We start from the raw sequence: 24466 nt of genomic DNA on the forward strand, positions 1-24466 counted from the left end.
GTCCATAAGCTTGATTTGCACACAACAAAAATCATACAATGATGGAAAGACCTGTGTGTTGTCCTTGTTAATGCTGACAGAAAATAGCTTCTTAATCATAGCCTCAATATTGTCCCGCACATTGAATATAGTTGCGGAGAGTCCCTGTAATCCTAGATTCAGATCATTCAGGTGAGAAAAAACATCACCCAGATAGGCCAGTTGTGTGAGAAACTCATCATCATCATGCAAGAGGTCAGACAAGTGAAACTTTAAGCTCGTCTCTCAAAAACACATGTCAATACTTTTCCCCTTGATAACCAGCGCACTTCGGTATGTTGTAAAAGTGTTACATGGTCGCTGCCCATATCATTGCATAGTGCAGAAAATACACGACAGTTCAGGGGCCTTACTTTTAACAAAGTTAACCATTTTCACTGTAGTGTCCAAAACGTCTATCAAGCTGTCAGGCATTCCCTTGGCAGCAAGGGCCTCTCGGTGGATGCTGCAGTGTACCCAAGTGGCGTCGGGAGCAACTGCTTGTACGGGCGTTAACACTTCACTATGTCTCCCTGTCATGGCTTTTGCGCCATCAGTATAGATACCAAAACATCTTGACCCCCAAAAGTCCATTTGATGTCACAAAGCTGTCCAGTACTTAAAGAATATCCTCTCCTGTTGTCCTGGTTTGCAGTGGTTTACAGAAGAGGATGTCTTCCTTAATTGACCCCCCATAAACGTAACAGACATATACCAGGAGCTGTGCCAGGTCCACCACGTCTGTTGACTCATCCAGCTGTAACACATATAATTCACTGGCTTGTATGCGAAGCAGTAAATGTTTCAAAACATCTCCTGCCATGTCACTGATGTGTCGTGAAACAGTGTTGTTTGATGAAGGCATTGTCTGTATAGTTTTTTTTGGCCTTTTCCCCTCAGCATTATCCCAGCCATATCCGCGGCAGCAGGAAGAAAGAAGTCCTCCACAATAGTATGGGGCTTGCCTGTCCTAGCCACTCGGTAGCTCACCATATAAGACGATTCTAGCCCCTTCTTATTCATGGTATCTGTTGCTTTTATACATGTCTTACTACTAGAAAGTCATCTTAATTCTCGCTCAAAAAACTCCCGTGGCTTATTTTAAAAATTTTTGGTTTCTAAATGTCTGCGCAAGAGTGAAGGTTTCATGAAGTTGTGAGATAGTACTTTTGCAAATTTAACACACCGTGGCTGAGGAAAGGCACTACTCCCAATATAATTGAACCCCAAATCAATGTAGTTCTCATCATATTTGCACCTCTTCGATGGTCCAACATCCCTGTCTGTTGTTCGGTGTTTTCCTGGGTAAGGTGGCAGTAGCTCTTTGGCTGCATCAGATTCACAACTGTCAGTGTCCATGCTAGCTGGGCTAACAACAAATGTAGAATTACTCATTCTAGCATTGGATGTGTTCGTGGAAGCAGAACAACTTGTGTCGTCGACAGGTGCAGGTGTAGTACTGCTGGTAGTAGCAGTACTACCAGTAGATGTCACGCTCGTCGTAATGAGTAGACCAAGGTGCAGCATGAGTAGAGTTCCACATATTTTTTATAAATCGAAACTCAATAAACAAAAACAATAAAGCACAAACGAAACGTGACGCTACTGGTGTGCACTCAGGCAACTAAATGTAGACAAGATCCCAAGAATAACAATGGGAAATGACTACCTAAATATGATTCCCAATGAGAGACAATGATAAACAGCTGCCTCTGATTGGGAACCATATCAGGCCACCATAGAAATACATTTCATCTAGACGACCGTGGATAGTCGCCGGAGGCTCCAGACCGTGGATCGTTGCCGGAGGAACCGGACCATAGATCGTCGCAGGAGGCTCTGGACTGAGAACCCCTGCTGAAGGCTCTGGACCGCCGACCGTCGCTGGAGGCTCCGGACCGCCAACTGTAGACCGCCTCAGGAGGTTCCGGACTGTAGACTGTCTCAGGAAGTTCCGGACCCGAGACCGTCTCAGGAGGTTTCGGACTGTGAAACGTCGCCGGAAGCTCTGGACTGGAAACAGTCGCCGGAAGCTCTGGACTGGGAACTGTCGCCGGAAGCTCTGGACTGTGGAGGCGCACTGGAGGCCTGATGCGTGGTGCCGGCACTGGTGGTACCGGGCTGGTGACACGCACCTCAGGGCGAGTGTGGGGAGGAGGCACAGGACGTACTGGACTGTGGAGGCGCACTGAAGGCCTGATGTGTGGGACCGGTACAGGTGGCACCGGGCTGATGACACGCACCTCAGGGCGAGTGCGGGAAGGAGGCACAGGACGCACTGGACTGTGGAGGCACACTGGAGGTTTAGAGCGCAGAGCTGGCACAACCCTTCCTGACTGGATGCTCACTCCAGCCCGACAAGTGCGGGAAGCTGGCACAGGATATCCTGGACCGAGGAGACGTACTGGAGACCAGGAGCGTTGAGCCGGCACAATCCGTCCTGGCTGAATGCCCACTCTAGCACGGCAACTGTGGGAAGCTGGAACAGAGCGCACCAGGCTGTGAATGCGCACTGGAGACACAGTGCGCATCACCGCATAGCACGGTGCCTGACCGGTCACACGTTCCCCACGGTAAGCACGGGGAGTTGGCTCAGGTCTAAACCCTGACTCCGCCAATTTCCCCGTGTGCCCCCCCCACACACATTTTTTGGGGCTGCCTGTCATCTATTGTCATATTATGTCTTGTTCCTGTTCTTTCTCTTCACTCCGTCTCCCTCTGCTGGTCGTATTAGGTTACCTTCTCTTTCTCTCCTCCCCCCAGCTGTTCCTCATCTTCTCTAACTACCTCGTTCACCCTTTTCCCACCTGTTCCCTTTTTCCCTCTGATTAGGTCTCTATTTCTCTCTCTGTTCCTGCTTCTTTCTTTGTCAGATTCTCGTTTGAGTTTCTCATGCCAGAACCAAACTATCATCTGGTTTGCTTCACCCTTGTCCCGTCCTGTCGGAATCTGCCTGTTCTTCTGATGCTACGTGTGATCAGGTACCTCTGTCCTCTACGACCCGCGCCTACCCAGAGAGACCAGCAGTCTGTCGCCGCTGACCCAGCTATTCTCCTCTGCTGCTAAGAAGGGGACTCTAACCCAGCTATTCTCCTCTGCTGCTAAGAAGGGGACTCTTTTGACTCTGTTTTTGTTAAACCGCTTTTGGGTCCTCACTCAAGTGCATAACACTGCCTCTCTCCCCAACCAACACAGAGAATAAACAGCTTACTATGGTCAGGGCGTGACAGTAGAGCTGTTATGTGTCTCTAAGGGCCTTACTTTTTTTTGACCATTTATCAATTTTCGAGCAAATGGAATGAGCAGCAGCTATGTTTGGCTACATACGTACCATTAGTGGAATTCCCGTGACGAGTAATGGTTAATGTGATTGGATGTTAATTATTTGACTAGGCTACCTGTATTTGACATTGTGTTGTTATTTCGATGAACACTAGATGGTTTAATTTTATTTTTTGGCAGTGAAACGAGGCTACTCAGGCAAGAAGAAAAACTCACCCAAATGTATGGCCCCGTTGGAAAATATAAATGGACTGTTTTTTGTATGTTTATTTGGTGTACCCAGACGGCATTGCTTACCCCATTTTGGGAATACCTGATCTGGAAGAATTCAGGGGATGTGACAAATGAACTCGAAACGGGGGAATGTTTACTGGTTGCTCAGGAGGGGGAAGTCAGATGGAATAAATTTGACTAGTTGTGGAAAATACTGGAGATCTAGAAAAAGAAGGTAAGGAGCCAGCACTGCGTACATATTGTGTGCCAAACAGGTGCCGTTAGATTCCAATATAATTTCTCTGGCCTTTTGGAACAATGTAAATACCAGAGAGTCTGTTGTAACATTTTTTTTGTTTTTGCCTTTTTGCCTTTATTACAGCAAAGACTAAAACCAGTCGCATTCATTCATGAATGCAATTTCCAACATGGAACGGTTTATTTTTTGTTTGTGCTCATTTTTCAAGGGTCACTTTGTTATTTTATTTAAAACTAAAATGCTTGAATGCATGTCAAATCGTGAGCGACGGGTATGCTGTGTGATGATATTAATAAATTAATGATTGATTGATACAGTACTGTAGCCTTTATACGTTTTGAAATATAGGTCTAAGTAAGTTCCGCTATTCAGACTGAACAGGATGCTTAGTCTGGCCTACAGCTCGATGGTGGTTATACAAGGCTCCTATACTAAGCCTACTAATGATAATGACATGACTTATTATTGTAATAATGATGATCATAACAATGATAGTAATAAGAACAATAAGAAGATCAAGAAAAAGGAGGGTTATTATTTTTTATAAATAGTCTATTATTTTTATGACAATTTGGAACTAACTATATGTAAATAACACTACATAGATTATAAATAATACCAGAGAGTCTGTTCTAAAGGAAAAAGTGTAAAGTCTTCATTACAGTATAGCAAAGATCAAAACCAGCCGAATGTGTTTATGTTGTGGTTGCATGAGGCTTGGTTCTCCTGGAATCAGTAGGCTATTAAACAAACACTCAAACAGGCAACAGAAGCACGATCTGTCTTGTCTTCAAAAATATGTTCCTCAGCAATCTACACACAAAACCCCATAATGACAAAGAAAACATGTTTTTAGACATTTTTGCTAATTTATTTAAAAAAAATAAGAAACAGAAATACCTTATTTACATGAGTATTCAGACCCTTTGCTTGAAATTTAACTCAGGTGCATCCTGTTTTCAATTATCATCCTTGAGATGTTTTTACAACTTGATTGGAGTCCACCTGTGGTATATTCAATTGGTTGACATGATTTGGAAAGGCACACACTTGTCTATATAAGGTCGCACAGTTGACAGTGCATGTCAGAGCAAAGAACAAGCCATGAGATTGAAGGAATTGCCCGTAGAGCTCCAAAACAGGATTGTGTTGAGGCACAGACCTGGGGAAGGGTGCCAAAAAATGTCTGCAGCATTGAAGGTCCCCAAGAACACAGTGGCCTACATCATTCTTAAATAGAAGACATTTGGAACCACCAAGACTCTTCCGAGAGCTGGCCGTCCCAGCCAAACTGAGCAATCGGGGGAGAAGGGCCTTGGTCAGGGAGGTGACCAAGAACCCGATGGCCACTCTGACAGAGCCATAGAGTTATTCTGCGGCGATAAGAGAACCTTCCAGAAGGACAACCATTTCTGCAGCACTCCACCAATTAAGCCTTTATGGTAGAGTCACCAGACGGAAGCCACTCCTCAGTAAAATACACATGACAGCCCGCTTGGTTTGACAAAAAGCACCTAAAGACTCTCAGACCATGAGAAACAAGATTCTCTGGTCTGATGAATCCAAGATTGAACTCTTTGGCCTGAATGCCACGTGTCACGTCTGGAGGAAATCTGGCACCATCCCTATGGTGAAGCATGGCGGTGGCAGCATCATGCTGTGGGGATGTTTTTCAGCGGCATGGACTGGGAGACAAGTCAGGATCGAGGCAAAGATTAACGGAGCAAAGTACAGAGAGATCCTTGATGAAAAGATCGCTCCGGACCTCAGACTGGGGCAAAGGTTCACCTTCCAACAGGACAACGATCCTAAGCGCACAGACAAGACAACGCAGGAGTGGCTTCGGGACAAGTCTCTGAATGTCCTTGAGTAGCTTGAACCCGATCAAACATCTCTGGAGAGACCTGAAGATAGCTGTGGTGTAACGCTCCCCATCCAACCTGAAAGAGCTTGAGAGGATCTGCAGAAAGGAATGGGAGAAACCCCCCAAATACAGGTGTGCCAAGCTTGTAGTGTCATACTCAAGAAGACCCGAGGCTGTAATCGCTGCCAAATGTGCTTCAACAAAGTACTGAGTAAAGGGTCTGAATTCCTTTTGCTTTGTCATTATTGGGTATTGTGTGTAGATTGATGAGGGAAAATAACAATTGAATAAATTTTAGAATAAGGCTGTAACGTAACAAAATGTGGATAAAGTCAAGGGGTCTGAATACTTTCTGAATGGACTGTAAAAGCCAGGCACGTTTAACATTTCGGTCATTGATTATAGACCCAATTAAGTTGGCGTTTCCTCTCTCCCCACTTTTCTTCTACAATTAGGAAACAGGCTGTTTTTTCACCTCCTAACTCCGCTGCTGCCTCCACTGCATTGTTCTCAACGCCGATATGCTGGTTAACTTTGCTATTATGCACACAGCAACATAGTCTAGGAAAAGACGACAACTCAACAGTGCACTGATGTGTTTCAGAACCGCGGACAGCGACCGCTAACAAACATGGAAGAAAGCGCATCTGTCATAAAATAATACAATTTGTATTAGTGTTGCACCATACATAATATAGCCATATACAATTTCAGTAGCCCATCTTAGAGTGGACTGTCCCATCCCCACGGCCTCCACAATGGATCAGTCCATTCAGAAAGGCACCAATCAGACAGGTGTACACCATTATATTTTTTTCTTTTTTTGCTACTGCTCACTTAAGAAATCTCGGTCGACCAACAGCCTAACGAACAAACAATTGACCAGTCGACTAAATGGGGTCAACCCTACATCATACACACACACACACACACACACACACACACACACACACACACACACACACACACACACACACACACACACACACACACACACACACACACACACACACACACACACACACACACACACAGGCACACACACATGCAGGCACACACACCATCATGAATGATTATGACTGGTTCCAATATTCCAAGCACGACGCCGGAGGGTGTAAATGCAAACTGGGTACATCTACTTTAGTTGTAAAACGGGTGATTAAGTAAAGGCAAGTTGCTCCTTTAACAGTCAACGAGGCGTACATACACTCATAGATCACAGACCACAGCCCCAACAATCACTACCAATGAAGATCTGATCTGAAATGATCTGAAATAGGCAACTCATAGGAAGCATAATTTCAATGAATGTGGTACTTGGATTTAATGGGAAGAATGAAGAGGAAGAATAAGAAGTAAAAGAGAGAAACAGAGAAGAGAGGGAAACAGAACGACTAGGGGGCTTCACAGAGAAATAGAGATGTGAAGGGAATGAAAAACAGAAGAGGATGTAGAGAGTTGTGAAGGAGGGGGAGAGAGAACGTTGAAGATATAAAGAGCAGGGGAGATGAGGAGGAGAACGGCTGACAGGAACAGAGGACATGGAGAGACAATGAGGAGAGGAGGGGAAGAGACAGAGAGAGGAAGAGATGGTGATGGCTCCTGAGGGAGTCTGTGTACTTACTCAGTGTGGTGATAGAGCCAGCCTGTCCTTCCTCTAGGCTACATGCTGTATACGGTCATACTGGACTGTGCTCCTTCCCCGAACCAGGGAGGACATGCACTGGAATATACTCATTTGACACCCTCTCTTCCTCCTTCTACATCTCTCTCTCTCTCTCTCTCTCTCTCTCTCTCTCTCTCTCTCTCTTTCTCTCTCTCTCTCTCTCTCTCTCTCTCTCTCTCTCACTCTCTCTCTCTCACACACTCTCTCCCTCACACCAATCACATACGCACAGACCTTCTGCTAAGAGCTAAAGTACGTCACTTCAAATCCACCTTCCTCTTTCTCTCTCATCGCTCTCTCTCTCTCTCTCTCTCTCTCCGCTATCTCTCTCTCCCTCTCTTGCCTTCGATCCGTTCCTGTCTTCTCAGTCCTGTAGTCAGAGGAAAACTTGATCATGTCTCATCAAGTCAAGCTACTCGTGTTAACATAGCCCTTCCCTCCACTCACACACTGTCACTACAGCATCTGAGAATGGGAACAGATCAGTATTTAACTTCACAGCATTATAAACAAGATTTCTACCACAGCTATGTTCATGAGGCTGTTGTGAATGTATATTACTACTATCAGGTTGTGTATATTTCACATAGTGTACATTGTACTTGTGGAAACACATACCAGCAGTATATTGTGCTCTACTGTCTGCAGTAATGAGTCATACTGCTACGCTATAGGTGGAACCCATATCCATCCCTATTACAAGGAAAACATATTTAAACAAAGAAAGTACAAAGTACCTGTCTTGTTTAAGGCATTTTCCGTTCTTTTGGTAGCCTTTTCCTGCAGTCAATGACCAAAAGCGTCCTCTTTGGCCTCATGGGTGGAATGTTATTCATATTTTTCATAATTTCATCCTTAATAAAGATTATTATTTTAAACCTGATGAAAATCTGGTGTTTCTATGACAGGTTTTGTTATATTTCAGTCTTTTGTGATGTATATAAAGTGTAATGTTGGAATGCAAACTCTAAATGGAATACATTTCAAGTCTATATATATGACATGGTGTCTTCTTTTTTTAAACCCATAACCATGTGTATGAGGTGTATACTTTTGTTTCAAAGTAGATTTGTTTAAGACTACCCAGAAACACTCTGTGTGACCCTGATTTAGCACACCGAGGTAAAGGCTTAATAATTTGTAATATTATGGTATTATCAAGTGCTAATAAGTAGCAACAACAACCCAGCAATCCACCAAATACTGAGACACTCATGCACACACACACACACACACACACACACACACACACACACACAAACCTCAATGAAATGAGAGGGAACGATACAACTGTATCTGTATAGGTGTAAGGTGCGAAGCTGGTGAGATATAGAAGGTTAAACACACCACCTCACCCCGGACCTGGAAAAGAGTCCAATTCATATTGAAGACCCTGCGATATTCTCAGGGATTACGGAAGTTTTCACTGAGCCACTAATCGGTATAACTAATGTCCCCTCCTAAATAAAACGTCTGTTTCAGCCATTTCTCCTCCATCCCTTCTTCCCTGGCTCGCACCAACGCTTCTGACAACTAGCTACATTTCTCACTCTTTCTTCATACTTATTTCCTTATACTGTTCTCAGTGCATGTTTCAGTTATGCCTTTTTTGACAGATACTCCGGTGACTGATTGAGTGGATTCGTCTTTACTGCTGTGCACAAAGAAAGAAGGTAAAAAAAAATATATAAAGAAACACGAGGCCCAAACCAGAGAGGATAAAGGGGGGTCATATGGATTGTAAAACCTGTGTGAAAACCTAGAGGCCTTAAGAAGAACAAGACCTAAACCAAGCACCCAGTGTACCAGCGCTCAGAAACATTTGCCTCTCCCTGTTAACCGGTGTCTGGTACACATACACATTATTCCATTTGCCGAGGGGTGTAAGGATCCACCCCAGGCTTTTTGGCATTCCCTTTGCTCCCATAATCATGGGGAAGAAGAGGCCTCTGACTCACAGCGTTGTTGTCAGTCTTGGACTCATGCAGTGTAACCTGATTGAAGCTCTTTGATTTCTCCACATAGAGCTTCTACAGGGGCTCAGAGGTCCCCTCTACTGGGCCAGACGCTACACTGCAGCCGCCTGGATGGTTACTGCACTGACACGCTTACCAAGTCCAATTCATCTGCAGATACAGAGCATGGAGAACATACATCAAACATACATCAAGCATACAGAATGGAAAAAAACACTTCCTGAATTCACAGCAGGACATTATTAGGGGAAAAGAGACCCAAAAAGGTTCTGTGGTGACAAATCTAAATTCAAGGGCAGTGTTATCTTAACCTAATTTCTCTCTCCCTTTTTTCACCAGCTATTGAGATTCTCTTAAATAAGATCTGCACCCCTTGCCACTCGCGCTTGCTTGACCTGAAAGCATGAATTAAACACTGAGGCTGGGATGGGATTTTCATGTAACAAACTGCTGCTACAAATCCAATACTGCCCTCCACTGGACATGTTAAGAATTACATTCAAACGTTTTACCAGTAAAAGCTCATTCAACCACAGGAGGTTGGTGGCACCTTCATCGGGGAGGATGGGCTCATAGTAATGGCTGGAACGGAATAAATGGAATGGTATCAAACTCATCAAACACCTGGTGTCCCTGTGTTTGGTACCATTCCATTCACTCCATTCCAGACGTTATTATGAGCCCTCCTCCCCTCAGCCGCCTATTGTGAATTAAACCAAATAAAACGCCTCATAGTAAAGACATCGCAGTGATTGGTTACTATAAGATTGAGAATAAAACCAAGGCAATGGTCCCTTTCAAAAACCTAAACCGAAAAGTATCTCGCGCCCTTTCGTTTCGTTAGTGCTTGTGGAATGTGGCATGACAGTGTTGAATTGACACAAGATCCTTGGTTATGCCATTCACACTGCACACTGACCATGGCAACAGGAGCTAGTGAAGCTGGAGGTTACCTGTCTTTTGATGAAGCTGGAGGTGGTGTCTGAGGACGTACTGCCATCCGAACGTTTGAACCGACTTTTCCTCTTAGGCAACTTCCTGGGCAGCTGTTGCAGAGGAGAGAGGGGTGAGAAAGGAAAGGAAGAGAGAGGAGGCAACGAGCGATGAGATAGGAATCGGAATGACATAAAACGACGCGGGGAAAGAAGGGGTGTAAAGTAAGATGAGGACAAAGTTTTAAAAAGAGAGAGGGGCATTAAGAACAAAGAGAATTAAGAGGAAAGCGAGAGAAATGATAATAAAGGATGAAAGAGAGTGAGAAATGAGAAAATAAGAGAAAATGGGTAGAGAGGGGAAGAGAGGGGATAGTCAACGGTACAAGATATTAGGCTTTGGCAGCATTATAACAAACCTTGCTGTTGCTTCACCCTGCTAGCATTCACCAGTGTTATGGCTGCAATGCAGAGCTATAGATTGGTCATTTTTACCTAGCCTATTACCCTTTCCTGAAACGAGTGGCTTTAATATATATGTTATATCATGTACATGTTTACTCATGTATTTCTATAGATAGAGACTAGAACAAGTCAAGTGCATTGTCAAATAGCTCAATTTCTCAAATCCTATTACAAGGTATGATAGATCAATGTCTAAAACAAACTATTCTTCTGGCTGGATATATGGGTCGTTCCACCAATTCGGTGCATCTTAAGAGGTTCGATTAAAAAAAAAGACTATATTAAGTGCCTATTAAGTGTCAAATTAAGTAACAGGGATGACAATTTCTTCCCTTGTGACAGGGAATCTTTTTGTGTGCAACAGGAAGTGGCAATTGTTATGCTCAACCCGGTCAGTTTCCCACCACATTTGACTATTAGATGTTCATTGCTCCTTCAGATTTTTTAAATCTTTTATTTTTAAGAATAGTTTCAACATATTAAAATGAGAGTTCAGTTCACGTAACAGGGTTGACCTAAAAATAAGAGACAGGTTTTTTTTTTACCTTAAAATGAATCACTAATTACAATGAATAAATTATAATCTTCAGAAATGACTTTGTCAAAGCAACGTAATAATAGGGGCTTTTCAACGAAACTTAGATAAACGTTGGGGAGAAGTGGTTTAGAATCTTCCTACAAGTCACTGAATTTGGGCACTTTAGCAAGTTTTTATTCATATTCAAAATCAGAATTTCTGAAACATGTCCATATGGACCATATTAAAGTGAATTTCATTTAATATGAGGTTTTTAAAATACAATATGTGTGCACAATTTCTACCTAAAATATCAAAGGGACACAAAATGTACTCATTTCGTGGAATGACCCATATGTAATGACTGTCTGCATAATAATACGTGTCTAGTAGTGGATGATATTTCTCAAACCATTGATTAAATTTATTTATTGGGGACAAAGGCTGACGCAGAACTGTAAATAGTCATGAACCATGCAGGCAATTGGGCACACCTTGTTCTGGACTACCCTGTGAGTGCGAGCGTAGCATTTTATTGGTAGATAAGTTTATAAAAATAAATAAAAATGGGGGGGGGTGAAAATGGACATGCATTCACAATACAGAATATGGACAGACTGTTATACGTACAGCCAGCCAGCCCACTGTAGATCTATAAGAATCCCCGACTCAATAAAGTCTCGTTGGATTGGATTTAGCTCCCACCCAACAGTTACTTTGATGCCAAAACCTGATGCTAGAGTGCCTTTGCAATTGCGTTTTAATAAAAGCGCAGAAATAAGTAGGCTACAGGTGAGCCAATCTACTCGAACAAGAAGTGCTTGATATTCACGGTTTCTTACCCGCCACAGATGAAACCTTAAAACAGTTAAATATAAGACACGTGATATCTGTTTTTGGTTGAGTATAACGCATTGTACGCAGATCTTAAGCAGGACATGCATTCAAATAAATAAGAAAACACCATTTCACAATACATATTGAAAATCAGAAGAATAGAGGCCCGAATTGCGGTTAGAAATCAGAGTGAGTGAAGAACACACTTTAGCAATAAACATTGTAGACCTATCAATCATCTTATCGACTTTCTTTATAACGACAATTAAATAGCCTAGATAACCGATCGAATTAAACGGATAATATAATCCCATCGTGTGGCATAGCCTTTTGCTTATTTTCATCAATCGGCAGTTTCAAAACGATATTCCACTGGCGTAGGTAGAAACTATTGCCAAGGCTGTACGCTTTCATTTCAACAACAAGTAGCAAAACGTTAACCATTTTCAAGCTCTACTTTGCTGAGTGCTATCTAAAAAGAAGAGACCTACCTGAAAATTGTGAGACTGTGAGCCTGTTTCGACACCAGGCAGTGGGTCTGCGGACGATTTGGACATTTTGACTTGCACCATCTATTTGAGAGCGCAGGGAGGCGGGATGCACACAGACATCGGTTATTGGAAAAAACGCTGATACCAACATTACATCTATGTGCAGTGGAAGAAGGAGGGTGTACCGTAGTAGAATAGGGTGAGGGTGTGGGGCGAGAGAGCTACGTGGATATATGATAAACAAAATATATTTTCTGCATCAAGGAAGGAAAAAGATATCACTATAAAAAAATATATCGAGTCAAGATGTATACTATACTAGCCGATGAGCTCTCATTTGCCCTCGATAGAGTATCCCTGTATATTTGCGTCGCATCCTCTTTCTCTCTCTCTCTCTCTCTCTCTCTCTCTCTCTCTCTCTCTCTCTCTCTCTCTCTCTCCCTCTCTCTCTCTTTCTATCTCCCTCTTTCCTTCTGTCTCTCCCTGTGCTCGCTATGAGAGGGTCTCACAGAAGGCTGCTTAATTGGCATAACAGCTAATCCGTGCAGAAATGAAATGATTCTGTTTTTCAAGTTGGTATTATAAAATGTGGGTCATTCATTTGAGCAAATGTTCTTTTTTAAATAAATAACAACAGAAATATTGTTTTAGTACTATTTCAATTCTGTGTGCAAAATAAAAGTAAAGGATTAGTGTTTCCTACTGAATATGGTTGAGTGATGTGTTTCATCATTTGGAATACCATGTAAACTATAGTTATCTATTATAGGCCAAGTGGATACTGGGGACAGGTGTAACATATTTGAGATTTTTCTATTTCTGTTTGAGTTAGAGGTATTCAAATTCACCATGATAACATTCATCTATTGGTAGAATTTCGAGTAAGCCCACATTAGTCGAGGTTGGTGGTAACCATGCAATGGGTCAGTTGTAGCACTTTCTTTAATGGTAAAAATGAAGGCGTATTGTCATCTCCTCTTAAATCAATATATTGATTAATACACAATCTAAAAATATATAATATTTTCTTTAGTTGGTCATAATATTCCTAGCTGTTTTTTCTTCAGTAAATTTTAGAGTAACCTATGTCAAAAGCCGCAGGTAGCCTAAATAAGGCCTACTAACGACATACTGAAGTTGTCTGCGTGAATCCATTGTGCCCTGTACCGCCGCACAAACATTCAGCACCATGGACAGCGCCACCATCAAACCAGAGAGGATTTCAGCACCACCGGTCGCCGGTCAGCGCCGCACCTATATTACCGCGCCCTGCCCACCTCACTGCTCGTAATAAGTATACACAGCTCACCTGTGCTGAGGTTTGTTCTAGTGGTCTGCTTATTGGTCTGCTTATCGTGGACAGATTTTGACGGGAGTAAACCCTCTCACTGTGCCTCGTCTTCTCGGGTGTGGCTCTGTGCAGGAGGAAGGATTGGAGGAGGAAGGAGGATTGCCATGATCTTTGCTATTGCTCCCTTTCCCCTCATTTGGAATAGTTCACGTTTAGAAAATAAATGGAAGATAATGGCAGCTACTGCTTCTTTGGCATCCATTGGACTCGTGCTAAACTGTGGTCCTTAGTTAGGCTATCATGTACATTACAATGCCATTTACTGGAACCATTATTAAGTCCCAGTTGAGACCAAAGTATATTTTCCAAGGCAGCCCTGCATGGTAAGACCAAGCAATTACAACTACACTATGAAACAAAGACAAATGACATAAAGAATGTCAATAAAAGCTTTGGAGCACCTTCAATGAAATCTTGGGGGAAAAATGTGAAAAAGGCGAAAAAAGGGCGAACTCCATCATTCATTGAATCAGATGGCTCATTTATCACAAAAACCACTGATATTGCCAACTACTTTAATGCTTTTTTCATCGGTAAGATTGGCAAACTCAGGGATGACATGCCAGCAACAAACACTGACACGACACATCCAAGTACTGTATATCTGACCAAATTCTGAAAGACAAGAATTGTCATTTAGAATTCCGCTAAGTGAGTGTGGAAGAGGCAAACAAATTATAGTTTTCTATCAACAATGACAAGCTTGGATGGAAAATTACTGAGTATAAAAGCAGATGATATTGCCATATTTTCAATTTAAGCCTACTAGAAAGTGTGTGCCCTTAGGCCTGGAGGGAAGCAAAAGTCATTCCGCTAACTAAGAATAGTAAAGCCCCCTTTAATGGCTGAAATAGCCGACCAATCAGCCTGTTACCAACCTTTGGTAAAGTTTTGAAAAAAAAAGATTTTTGACCAATGCTATTTTACAGTAAACAAATTGACAACAGACTTTCAGCATGCTTATAAGGAAGGACATTCAACAAGCACAGCACTTACAGAAATGGCTGATGATTCAATGTGGCTTTTGACTTTATCGATCATAGTCTGCTGCTGTAAAACGCATGTGTTATTGTCACGCCCTGACCTTAGAGCTTTTTATGTCTCTATTTTGGTTTGGTCAGGGTGTGATTTGGGTGGGCATTCTATGTTCTTTTTTCTATGTTTTTGTATTTCTTTGTTTTGGCCGGGTATGGTTCTCAATCAGGGGCAGCTGTCTATCGTTGTCTCTGATTGGGAACCATACTTAGGTAGCTTTTTCCCACATGGTTTTTGTGGGTAGTTATTTTCTGTTTAGTGTTTTGCACCTTACAGGACTGTTTCGGTCATTCGCGTTGTTATTTTTGTTTAGTGTTCAGTGAAAATAAAAAGTCATGAACACTTATCACGCTGCGCTTTGGTCCGATTCCTCTTCAGACGATGAAAACTGTGACAGTTATGGCTTTACATCCCCTGCTATGTTGTGGATAAATAGTTACCTGTCTAACAGAACACAGAGGGTGTTCTTTAATGGAAGCCTCTCCAACATAATGAGGGTAGAATCAGCAATTCCCCAGGGCAGCTGTCTAGGCCTCTTAATTTTAAATGTTTTTACTAACGGCATGCCACTGGCTTTGACTAAAGTATGTGGATGACAGAACACTATGCATGTCAGCTACAACAGTGACCAAAATGACTGAAACACTTAACAAAGAGCTGCAGTTAGTTTCAGAATGGGTGGCAAGGAATAAGTTAGTCCTGTCACGTTCTGACCATAGTTATTGTGTTAATTGTTTGTTTTAGTTGGTCAGGACGTGAGTTGGGTGGGCATTCTATGTTTTGTACGTCTAGGTTGTTTTTCTGTGTTCTGCCTAGTATGGTTCTCAATCAGAGGCAGGTGTCATTAGTTGTCTCTGATTGAGAATCATACTTAGGTAGCCTGGGTTTCACTGTTTGTTTGTGGGTGATTGTTTCCTGTCTTTGTGTTTTCTGCACCAGTTAGGACTGTTTCGTTTTTGCCACGTTTATTGTTTTGTATTCTGTTCATGTTTAGTTTCTCTTATTAAAAAAAACATTAACTCTAACCACACTGCGTTTTGGTCCGCCTCTCCTTCCCAGGAAGAAAGCCGTTACAGAATCACCCACCAACCAAGGACCAAGCGACGTGGTAAACAGAAGCAGCAGCAGGAGAAACAACAGGTGCAGCAGGAGAAGCAGCAGCAGGAGCAACAGCAGCAGCAGTGGGAGAGGCAACACTATTTGGAGAAGTGGACTTGGGAGGAGATCCTAGACGGGAAAGGACCCTGGGCAGAGCCAGGGGAATATTGCCGCCCCAAAGCCGAGCTGGAGGCAGCGAAAGCAGAGAGGCGGCATTATGAGGAGCTAGCACGGCAGAGCGGCTGGAAGCCCGAGAGGCATCCCCAAAAATGTCATGGGGGGGGGGGGTACAGGGAGAGTGTGGCAGAGTCAGGAGCCAGACCTGGGCCAACTCCCCTTGTTTACCGTAAGGAGCCATGGATGTTATCGGAGCTGTCGGCGAAGCTGAGGGCTGAGTCTGAGAGGGTCGAGGAGTTATTGGACAGAATGGAGGAGAGTGAACGGATGGGAGATGAGGAGACACTCGAGGAGGTGTTAATAGAATTGGGGGAGTGTGAAGAGAGAGAGCAGTTGATTTGGCGTAGTATGCAAGGCATTCGCCCTGAGGTGCGTGTCCCCAGCCCGGTACCACCAGTGCCGGCACCCCGCACCAGGCTGTCTCTCTGTCCCATCAATACAGGTGCTCCCGCCTGTCCGGCGCTACCAGAGTTTCCGCCCCTCAGTCCAGAGGCGCCAGAGCCCCTCAGTCCAGAGGTGCCAGAGCTTCTCTGTTCAGCGCTGCCAGAGCCTTCCTCCTCTCCAGCGCAGCCGGAGTCTCCCGCCTGTCCGGTGCTGCCAGAGCTTCCGCCCCTCAGTCCAGAGGCGCCAGAGCTCCTCTGTCCAGCGCTGCCAGTGCCTTCCTCCTCTCCAGCGCTGCCGGAGTCTCCAGTCTGTCCGGAGCCGCCATAGCCGCCAGTCAGCCTGGAGCCGCCAGTCAGCCAGAAGCTGCCAGAGCCGTCAGTCAGCCAGAAGCTGCCAGAGCCGTCAACCAGCCTGAGCTACCCCTCGGTCCTGAGCTACCCCGCTACTCAAAGGACGCTAAGGAGGTGGACTAAGACAATGATGGAGTGGGGTCCACGTCCAGCGCCAGAGCCGCCACCGCGGACAGATGCCTCCACAGACCCTCCCCTATAGGTTTAGGTTGTGCGGTCGGAGTCCGCACCTTGGGGGTGGGTACTGTCACGTTCTGACCATAGTTATTGTGTTAATTGTTTGTTTTAGTTGGTCAGGACGTGAGTTGGGTGGGCATTCTATGTTTTGTATGTCTAGGTTGTTTTTCTGTGTTCTGCCTAGTATGGTTCTCAATCAGAGGCAGGTGTCATTAGTTGTCTCTGATTGAGAATCATACTTAGGTAGCCTGGGTTTCACTGTTTGTTTGTGGGTGATTGTTTCCTGACTTTGTGTTTTCTGCACCAGTTAGGACTGTTTCGGTTTTGCCACGTTTATTGTTTTGTATTCTGTTCATGTTTAGTTTCTCTTATTAAAAAAAACATTAACTCTAACAACGCTGCGTTTTGGTCCGCCTCTCCTTCCCAGGAAGAAAGCCGTTACAGAATCACCCACCAACCACGGACCAAGTGATGTGGTAAACAGAAGCAGCAGCAGGAGAAACAACAGGTGCAGCAGGAGAAGCAGCAGCAGCAGGAGCAACAGCAGCAGCAGTGGGAGAGGCAGCACTATTTGGAGAAGTGGACTTGGGAGGAGATCCTAGACGGGAAAGGACCCTGGGCAGAGCCAGGGGAATATTGCCGCCCCAAAGCCGAGCTGGAGGCAGCGAAAGCAGAGAGGCGGCATTATGAGGAGCTAGCACGGCAGAGCGGCTGGAAGCCCGAGAGGCATCCCCAAAAATTTCATGGGGGGGGACAGGGAGAGTGTGGCAGAGTCAGGAGCCAGACCTGAGCCAACTCCCCTTGTTTACCGTAAGGAGCCATGGATGTTATCGGAGCTGTCGGCGAAGCTGAGGGCTGAGTCTGAGAGGGTCGAGGACTTATTGAACAGAATGGAGGAGAGTGAACGGATGGGAGATGAGGAGACACTTGAGGAGGTGTTAATAGAATTGGGGGAGTGTGAAGAGAGAGAGCAGTTGATTTGGCGTAGTATGCAAGGCATTCGCCCTGAAGTGCGTGTCCCCAGCCCGGTACCACCAGTGCCGGCACCCCGCACCAGGCTATCTCTCTGTCCCATCAATACAGGTGCTCCCGCCTGTCCGGCGCTACCAGAGTTTCCGCCCCTCAGTCCAGAGGAGCCAGAGCCCCTCAGTCCAGAGGCGCCAGAGCCCCTCAGTCCAGAGGCGCCAGAGCTTCTCTGTTCAGCGCTGCCAGAGCCTTCCTCCTCTCCAGCGCAGCCGGAGTCTCCCGCCTGTCCGGTGCTGCCAGAGCTTCCGCCCCTCAGTCCAGAGGCGCCAGAGCTCCTCTGTCCAGCGCTGCCAGAGCCTTCCTCCTCTCCAGCGCCGCCGGAGTCTCCAGTCTGTCCGGAGCCGCCATAGCCGCCAGTCAGCCTGGAGCCGCCAGAGCCGCCAGTCAGTGCAGAGCCGCCAGTCAGCCAGAAGCTGCCAGAGCCGCCAGTCAGCCAGAAGCTGCCAGAGCCGTCAGTCAGCCAGAAGCTGCCAGAGCCGTCAACCAGCCTGAGCTACCTCTCAGTCCTGAGCTACCCCTCAGTCCTGAGCTACCCCTCGGTCCTGAGCTACCCCTCAGTCCTGAGCTACCCCTCGGTCCTGAGCTAACCCGCTACTCAAAGGACGCTAAGGAGGTGGACTAAGACAATGATGGAGTGGGGTCCACGTCCAGCGCCAGAGCCGCCACCGCGGACAGATGCCTCCCCAGACCCTCCCCTATAGGTTTAGGTTGTGCGGTCGGAGTCCGCACCTTGGGGGTGGGTATTGTCACGTTCTGACCATAGTTATTGTGTTAATAGTTTGTTTTAGTTGGTCAGGATGTGAGTTGGGTGGGCATTCTATGTTTTGTATGTCTAGGTTGTTTTTCTGTGTTCGGCCTAGTATGGTTCTCAATCAGAGGCAGGTGTCATTAGTGTTCTCTGATTGAGAATCATACTTAGGTAGCCTGGGTTTCACTGTTTGTTTGTGGGTGATTGTTTTCTGTCTTTGTGTTTTCTGCACCAGTTAGGACTGTTTCGGTTTTGCCACGTTTATTGTTTTGTATTCTGTTCATGTTTAGTTTCTCTTATTAAAAAAAAACATGAACTCTAACCACGCTGCGTTTTGGTCCGCCTCTCCTTCCCAGGAAGAAAGCCGTTACAAGTCCTAAATATTTCAAAAACTAAAAGCATTGTATTTGGGACAAATCATTCACTTAAACCCTAAACCTCAACTAAATATTGTAATAAATTATGTGGAAATTGAGCAAGTTGAGGTGACTCAACTGCTTGGATTAACCCTGGATTGTAAACTGTCATGGTCAAAACATATTGATACAACAGTAGCTAAGATGGGGAGAAATGTGTCCATAATAAAGCGTTGCTCTACCTTAACACCACTATCAACAAGGCAGGTCCTAGTTTTGATGCACCTGGACTACTGTTCAGTCGTGTGGTCAGGTGCCACAAAGAGGGACTTAGGAAAATTGCAATTGGCTCAGAACAGGGCAGCACAGCTGGCTCTTGGATGTACACAGAGAGCAAACAATAATATGCATGTCAATCTCTCCTGGCTCAAAGTGGAGGAGAGATTGACTTCATCATTACTTGTATTTGTGAGAGGTATTGATATGTTGAAAGCACCGAGCTGTCTTTTTATTTATTTTTTATTTTTTTATTTCACCTTTATTTAACCAGGTAGGCAAGTTGAGAACAAGTTCTCATTTACAATTGCGACCTGGCCAAGATAAAGCAAAGCAGTTCGACAGATACAACTACACAGAGTTACACATGGAGTAAAACAAACATACAGTCAATAATACAGTATAAACAAGTCTATATACAATGTGAGCAAATGAGGTGAGAAGGGAGGTAAAGGCAAAAAAGGCCATGGTGGCAAAGTAAATACAATATAGCAAGTAAAACACTGGAATGGTAGTTTTGCAATGGAAGATTGTGCAAAGTAGAAATAAAAATAATGGGGTGCAAAGGAGCAAAATTAATTAATTAATTAAATACCGTTGGGAAAGAGGTAGTTGTTTGGGCTAAATTATAGGTGGGCTATGTACAGGTGCAGTAATCTGTGAGCTGCTCTGACAGTTGGTGCTTAAAGCTAGTGAGGGAGATAAGTGTTTCCAGTTTCAGAGATTTTTGTAGTTCGTTCCAGTCATTGGCAGCAGAGAACTGGAAGGAAAGGCGGCCAAAGAAATAATTGGTTTTGGGGGTGACTAGAGAGATATACCTGCTGGAGCGTGTGCTACAGGTGGGAGATGCTATGGTGACCAGCGAGCTGAGATAAGGGGGGACTTTACCTAGCAGGGTCTTGTAGATGACATGGAGCCAGTGGGTTTGGCGACGAGTATGAAGCGAGGGCCAGCCAACGAGAGCATACAGGTCGCAATGGTGGGTAGTATATGGGGCTTTGGTGACAAAACGGATTGCACTGTGATAGACTGCATCCAATTTGTTGAGTAGGGTATTGGAGGCTATTTTGTAAATGACATCGCCAAAGTCGAGGATTGGTAGGATGGTCAGTTTTACAAGGGTATGTTTGGCAGCATGAGTGAAGGATGCTTTGTTGCAAAATAGGAAGCCAATTCTAGATTTAACTTTGGATTGGAGATGTTTGATATGGGTCTGGAAGGAGAGTTTACAGTCTAACCAGACACCTAAGTATTTGTAGTTGTCCACGTATTCTAAGTCAGAGCCGTCCAGAGTAGTGATGTTGGACAGGCGGGTAGGTGCAGGTAGCGATCGGTTGAAGAGCATGCATTTAGTTTTACTTGTATTTAAGAGCAATTGGAGGCCACGGAAGGAGAGTTGTATGGCATTGAAGCTTGCCTGGAGGGTTGTTAACACAGTGTCCAAAGAAGGGCCAGAAGTATACAGAATGGTGTCGTCTGCGTAGAGGTGGATCAGAGACTCACCAGCAGCAAGAGCGACCTCATTGATGTATACAGAGAAGAGAGTCGGTCCAAGAATTGAACCCTGTGGCACCCCCATAGAGACTGCCAGAGGTCCGGACAGCAGACCCTCTGATTTGACACACTGAACTCTATCAGAGAAGTAGTTGGTGAACCAGGCGAGGCAATCATTTGAGAAACCAAGGCTGTCGAGTCTGCCGATGAGGATGTGGTGATTGACAGAGTCGAAAGCCTTGGCCAGATCAATGAATACGGCTGCACAGTAATGTTTCTTATCGATGGCGGTTAAGATATCGTTTAGGACCTTGAGCGTGGCTGAGGTGCACCCATGACCAGCTCTGAAACCAGATTGCATAGCAGAGAAGGTATGGTGAGATTTGAAATGGTCGATAATCTGTTTGTTGACTTGGCTTTCGAAGACCTTAGAAAGGCATGGTAGGATAGATATAGGTCTGTAGCAGTTTGAGTCAAGAGTGTCCCCCCCTTTGAAGAGGGGGATGACCGCAGCTGCTTTCCAATCTTTGGGAATCTCAGACGACATGAAAGAGAGGTTGAACAGGCTAGTAATAGGGGTGGCAACAATTTCGGCAGATCATTTTAGAAAGAAAGGGTCCAGATTGTCTAGCCCGGCTGATTTGTAGGGGTCCAGATTTTGCAGCTCTTTCAGAACATCAGCTGAACGGATTTGGGAGAAGGAGAAATGGGGAAGGCTTGGGCGAGTTGCTGTTGGGGGTGCAGTGCTGTTGACCGGGGTAGGAGTAGCCAGGTGGAAAGCATGGCCAGCCGTAGAAAAATGCTTATTGAAATTCTCAATTATGGTGGATTTATCAGTGGTGACAGTGTTTCCTATCTTCAGTGCAGTGGGCAGCTGGGAGGAGGTGTTCTTATTCTCCATGGACTTTACAGTGTCCCAGAACTTTTTTGAGTTAGTGTTGCAGGAAGCAAATTTCTGCTTGAAAAAGCTAGCCTTGGCTTTTCTAACTGCCTGTGTATAATGGTTTCTAGCTTCCCTGAACAGCTGCATATCAAGGGGGCTGTTCGATGCTAATGCAGAACGCCATAGGATGTTTTTGTGTTGGTTAAGGGCAGTCAGGTCTGGGGAGAACCAAGGGCTATATCTGTTCCTGGTTCTAAATTTCTTGAATGGGGCATGTTTATTTAAGATGGTTAGGAAGGTATTTAAAAAAAATATCCAAGCATCCTCTACTGACGGGATGAGATCAATATCCTTCCAGGATACCCCGGCCAGGTCGATTAGAAAGGCCTGCTCGCTGAAGTGTTTCAGGGAGCGTTTTACAGTGATGAGTGGAGGTCGTTTGACTGCTGACCCATTACGGATGCAGGCAATGAGGCAGTGATCGCTGAGATCTTGGTTGAAGACAACAGAGGTGTATTTAGAGGGGAAGTTGGTTAGGATGATATCTATGAGGGTGCCCGTGTTTAAGGCTTTGGGGAGGTACCTGGTAGGTTCATTGATGATTTGTGTGAGATTGAGGGCATCAAGTTTAGATTGTAGGATGGCTGGGGTGTTAAGCATGTTCCAGTTTAGGTCGCCTAGCAGCACGAGCTCTGAAGATAGATGGGGGGCAATCAGTTCACATATGGTGTCCAGAGCACAGCTGGGGGCAGAGGGTGGTCTATAGCAGGCGGCAACGGTGAGAGACTTGTTTTTAGAGAGGTGGATTTTTAAAAGTAGAAGTTCAAATTGTTTGGGTACAGACCTGGATAGTAGGACAGAACTCTGCAGGCTATCTTTGCAGTAGATTGCAACACCGCCCCCTTTGGCAGTTCTATCTTGTCTGAAAATGTTGTAGTTTGGAATTAAAATTTCAGAATTTTTGGTGGTCTTCCTAAGCCAGGATTCAGACACAGCTAGAACATCCGGGTTGGCAGAGTGTGCTAAAGCAGTGAATAGAACAAACGTAGGGAGGAGGCTTCTAATGTTAACATGCATGAAACCAAGGCTATTACGGTTACAGAAGTCATCAAAAGAGAGCGCCTGGGGAATAGGAGTGGAGCTAGGCACTGCAGGGCCTGGATTCACCTCTACATCGCGAGAGGAACATAGGAGGAGTAGAATAAGGGTGCGGCTAAAAGCAATAAGAATTGGTCGTCTAGAACGTCTGGAACAGAGAGTAAAAGGAGGTTTCTGGGGGCGATAAAATAGCATCAAGGTATAATGTACAGACAAAGGTATGGTAGGATGTGAATACAGTGGAGGTAAACCTAGGTATTGAGTGATGAAGAGAGAGATATTGTCTCTAGAAACATCATTGAAACCAGGAGATGTCATTGCATGTGTGGGTGGTGGAACTAATAGGTTGGATAAGGTATAGTGAGCAGGACTAGAGGCTCTACAGTGAAATAAGCCAATAAACACTAACCAGAACAGCAATGGACAAGACATATTGACATTAAGGAGAGGCATGCTTAGTCGAGTGATCAAAAGGGTCCAGCGAGTGGAGAGGTTGGTTGGGAGTCACGACGATTTAGACAGCTAGCCAGGCCACCGGTAGCAAGCTAGCATAGGATGGAGGTCTGTTATTAGCCACCTCTTACGTTCCGTCAGTAGATTAGTGTGGTTCCGTGTGGTAGAGGGGATTAATCCAAATCACACAACAACAACAAAAATAAAAACAATAGATATAGTTATAGAGGCCCAAGAAGAAAACATAATTATAATAAAAATAAATAAATTGTCCGATTGTCTATTCAGATAGCAGCCGGTAAGACAGCTAACGGTTAGCAGGCCGCAGATGGGCGTTCAGGTAACGTCGCGACGGAGGAGCCAGCCGGATAACTCCTTCGGGTAGATAACGTCGGCAGTCCAGTTGTGAAGGCCCGGTGGGGCTCTGCGTAGGCAGTAAAATGGGTCCGGATAGTTGACTGCAGCCCAGGAGTGATTGATGGAACTCAGGAGTGATTGACGGAGCTGGCTAGCTCCGGGATAATTGATGTTTGCTCCGGAATCGACGAAAGCCGATAGTCACACGGATATCAGCTAGCTAGCTGTGAGATCCAGGTATGAATGTCCAGAGAGCAGTTGAAATCCAGGGACATGGAGAGAAAAATCGGTCCGGTATGTTCCGTTCCAAGCCGCGCTGCGCCGTACAAAACTGGCGATAGATTTTCGAGCTAAAGGATAGCTGATGACCACAAACCGTGGTTAGCTGAATACTAACGATTTGCCAGTAAAGAAGCTAACTAGCTTCTGAACTAGCTTCTGATTAGCTTCTGGATTAGCTTCTGGGCTAGCTTCTGGCTAGCTCCTGGCTAGCTTCTGGCTAGTTTCTGGCTAGCTTCTTGGAGTTTCTGGCTAGCTTCTTGGAGGATTACAGATTTGAGGTAAATAATACTTTTTTATAAATATAAATTGGTGAGGCGGGTTGCAGGAGAGTGTTTTGAAGATGAGTTGATGGAAAATAAAAATAAAATGTATGTGAAAAAAGTTGTAAATATATATATATA

The 24466-nt window shown here is 44.8% G+C and overlaps 1 protein-coding gene across 1 annotated transcript in view; it reads right to left on the minus strand.

Moving 5' to 3' along the window:
* LOC115131918 (voltage-dependent L-type calcium channel subunit beta-3-like) overlaps positions 1-12586 on the minus strand; it is a 34667-nt gene extending 22081 nt beyond the window's left edge. The window contains exons 1-4 of the mRNA XM_065021075.1: positions 12521-12586; positions 10232-10324; positions 2367-2497; positions 1810-2031 (exon numbers count right to left, since the gene is read on the minus strand). Coding sequence (XP_064877147.1) covers positions 1810-2031; positions 2367-2497; positions 10232-10324; positions 12521-12586 — 512 coding nt within the window. The remainder of the gene's footprint in view (positions 1-1809; positions 2032-2366; positions 2498-10231; positions 10325-12520) is intronic.
* Positions 12587-24466: the final 11880 nt, after the last annotated feature.

Source organism: Oncorhynchus nerka, linkage group LG7 (genome assembly GCF_034236695.1).
Source record: "Oncorhynchus nerka isolate Pitt River linkage group LG7, Oner_Uvic_2.0, whole genome shotgun sequence".
Classification (NCBI taxonomy): domain Eukaryota; kingdom Metazoa; phylum Chordata; class Actinopteri; order Salmoniformes; family Salmonidae; genus Oncorhynchus; species Oncorhynchus nerka.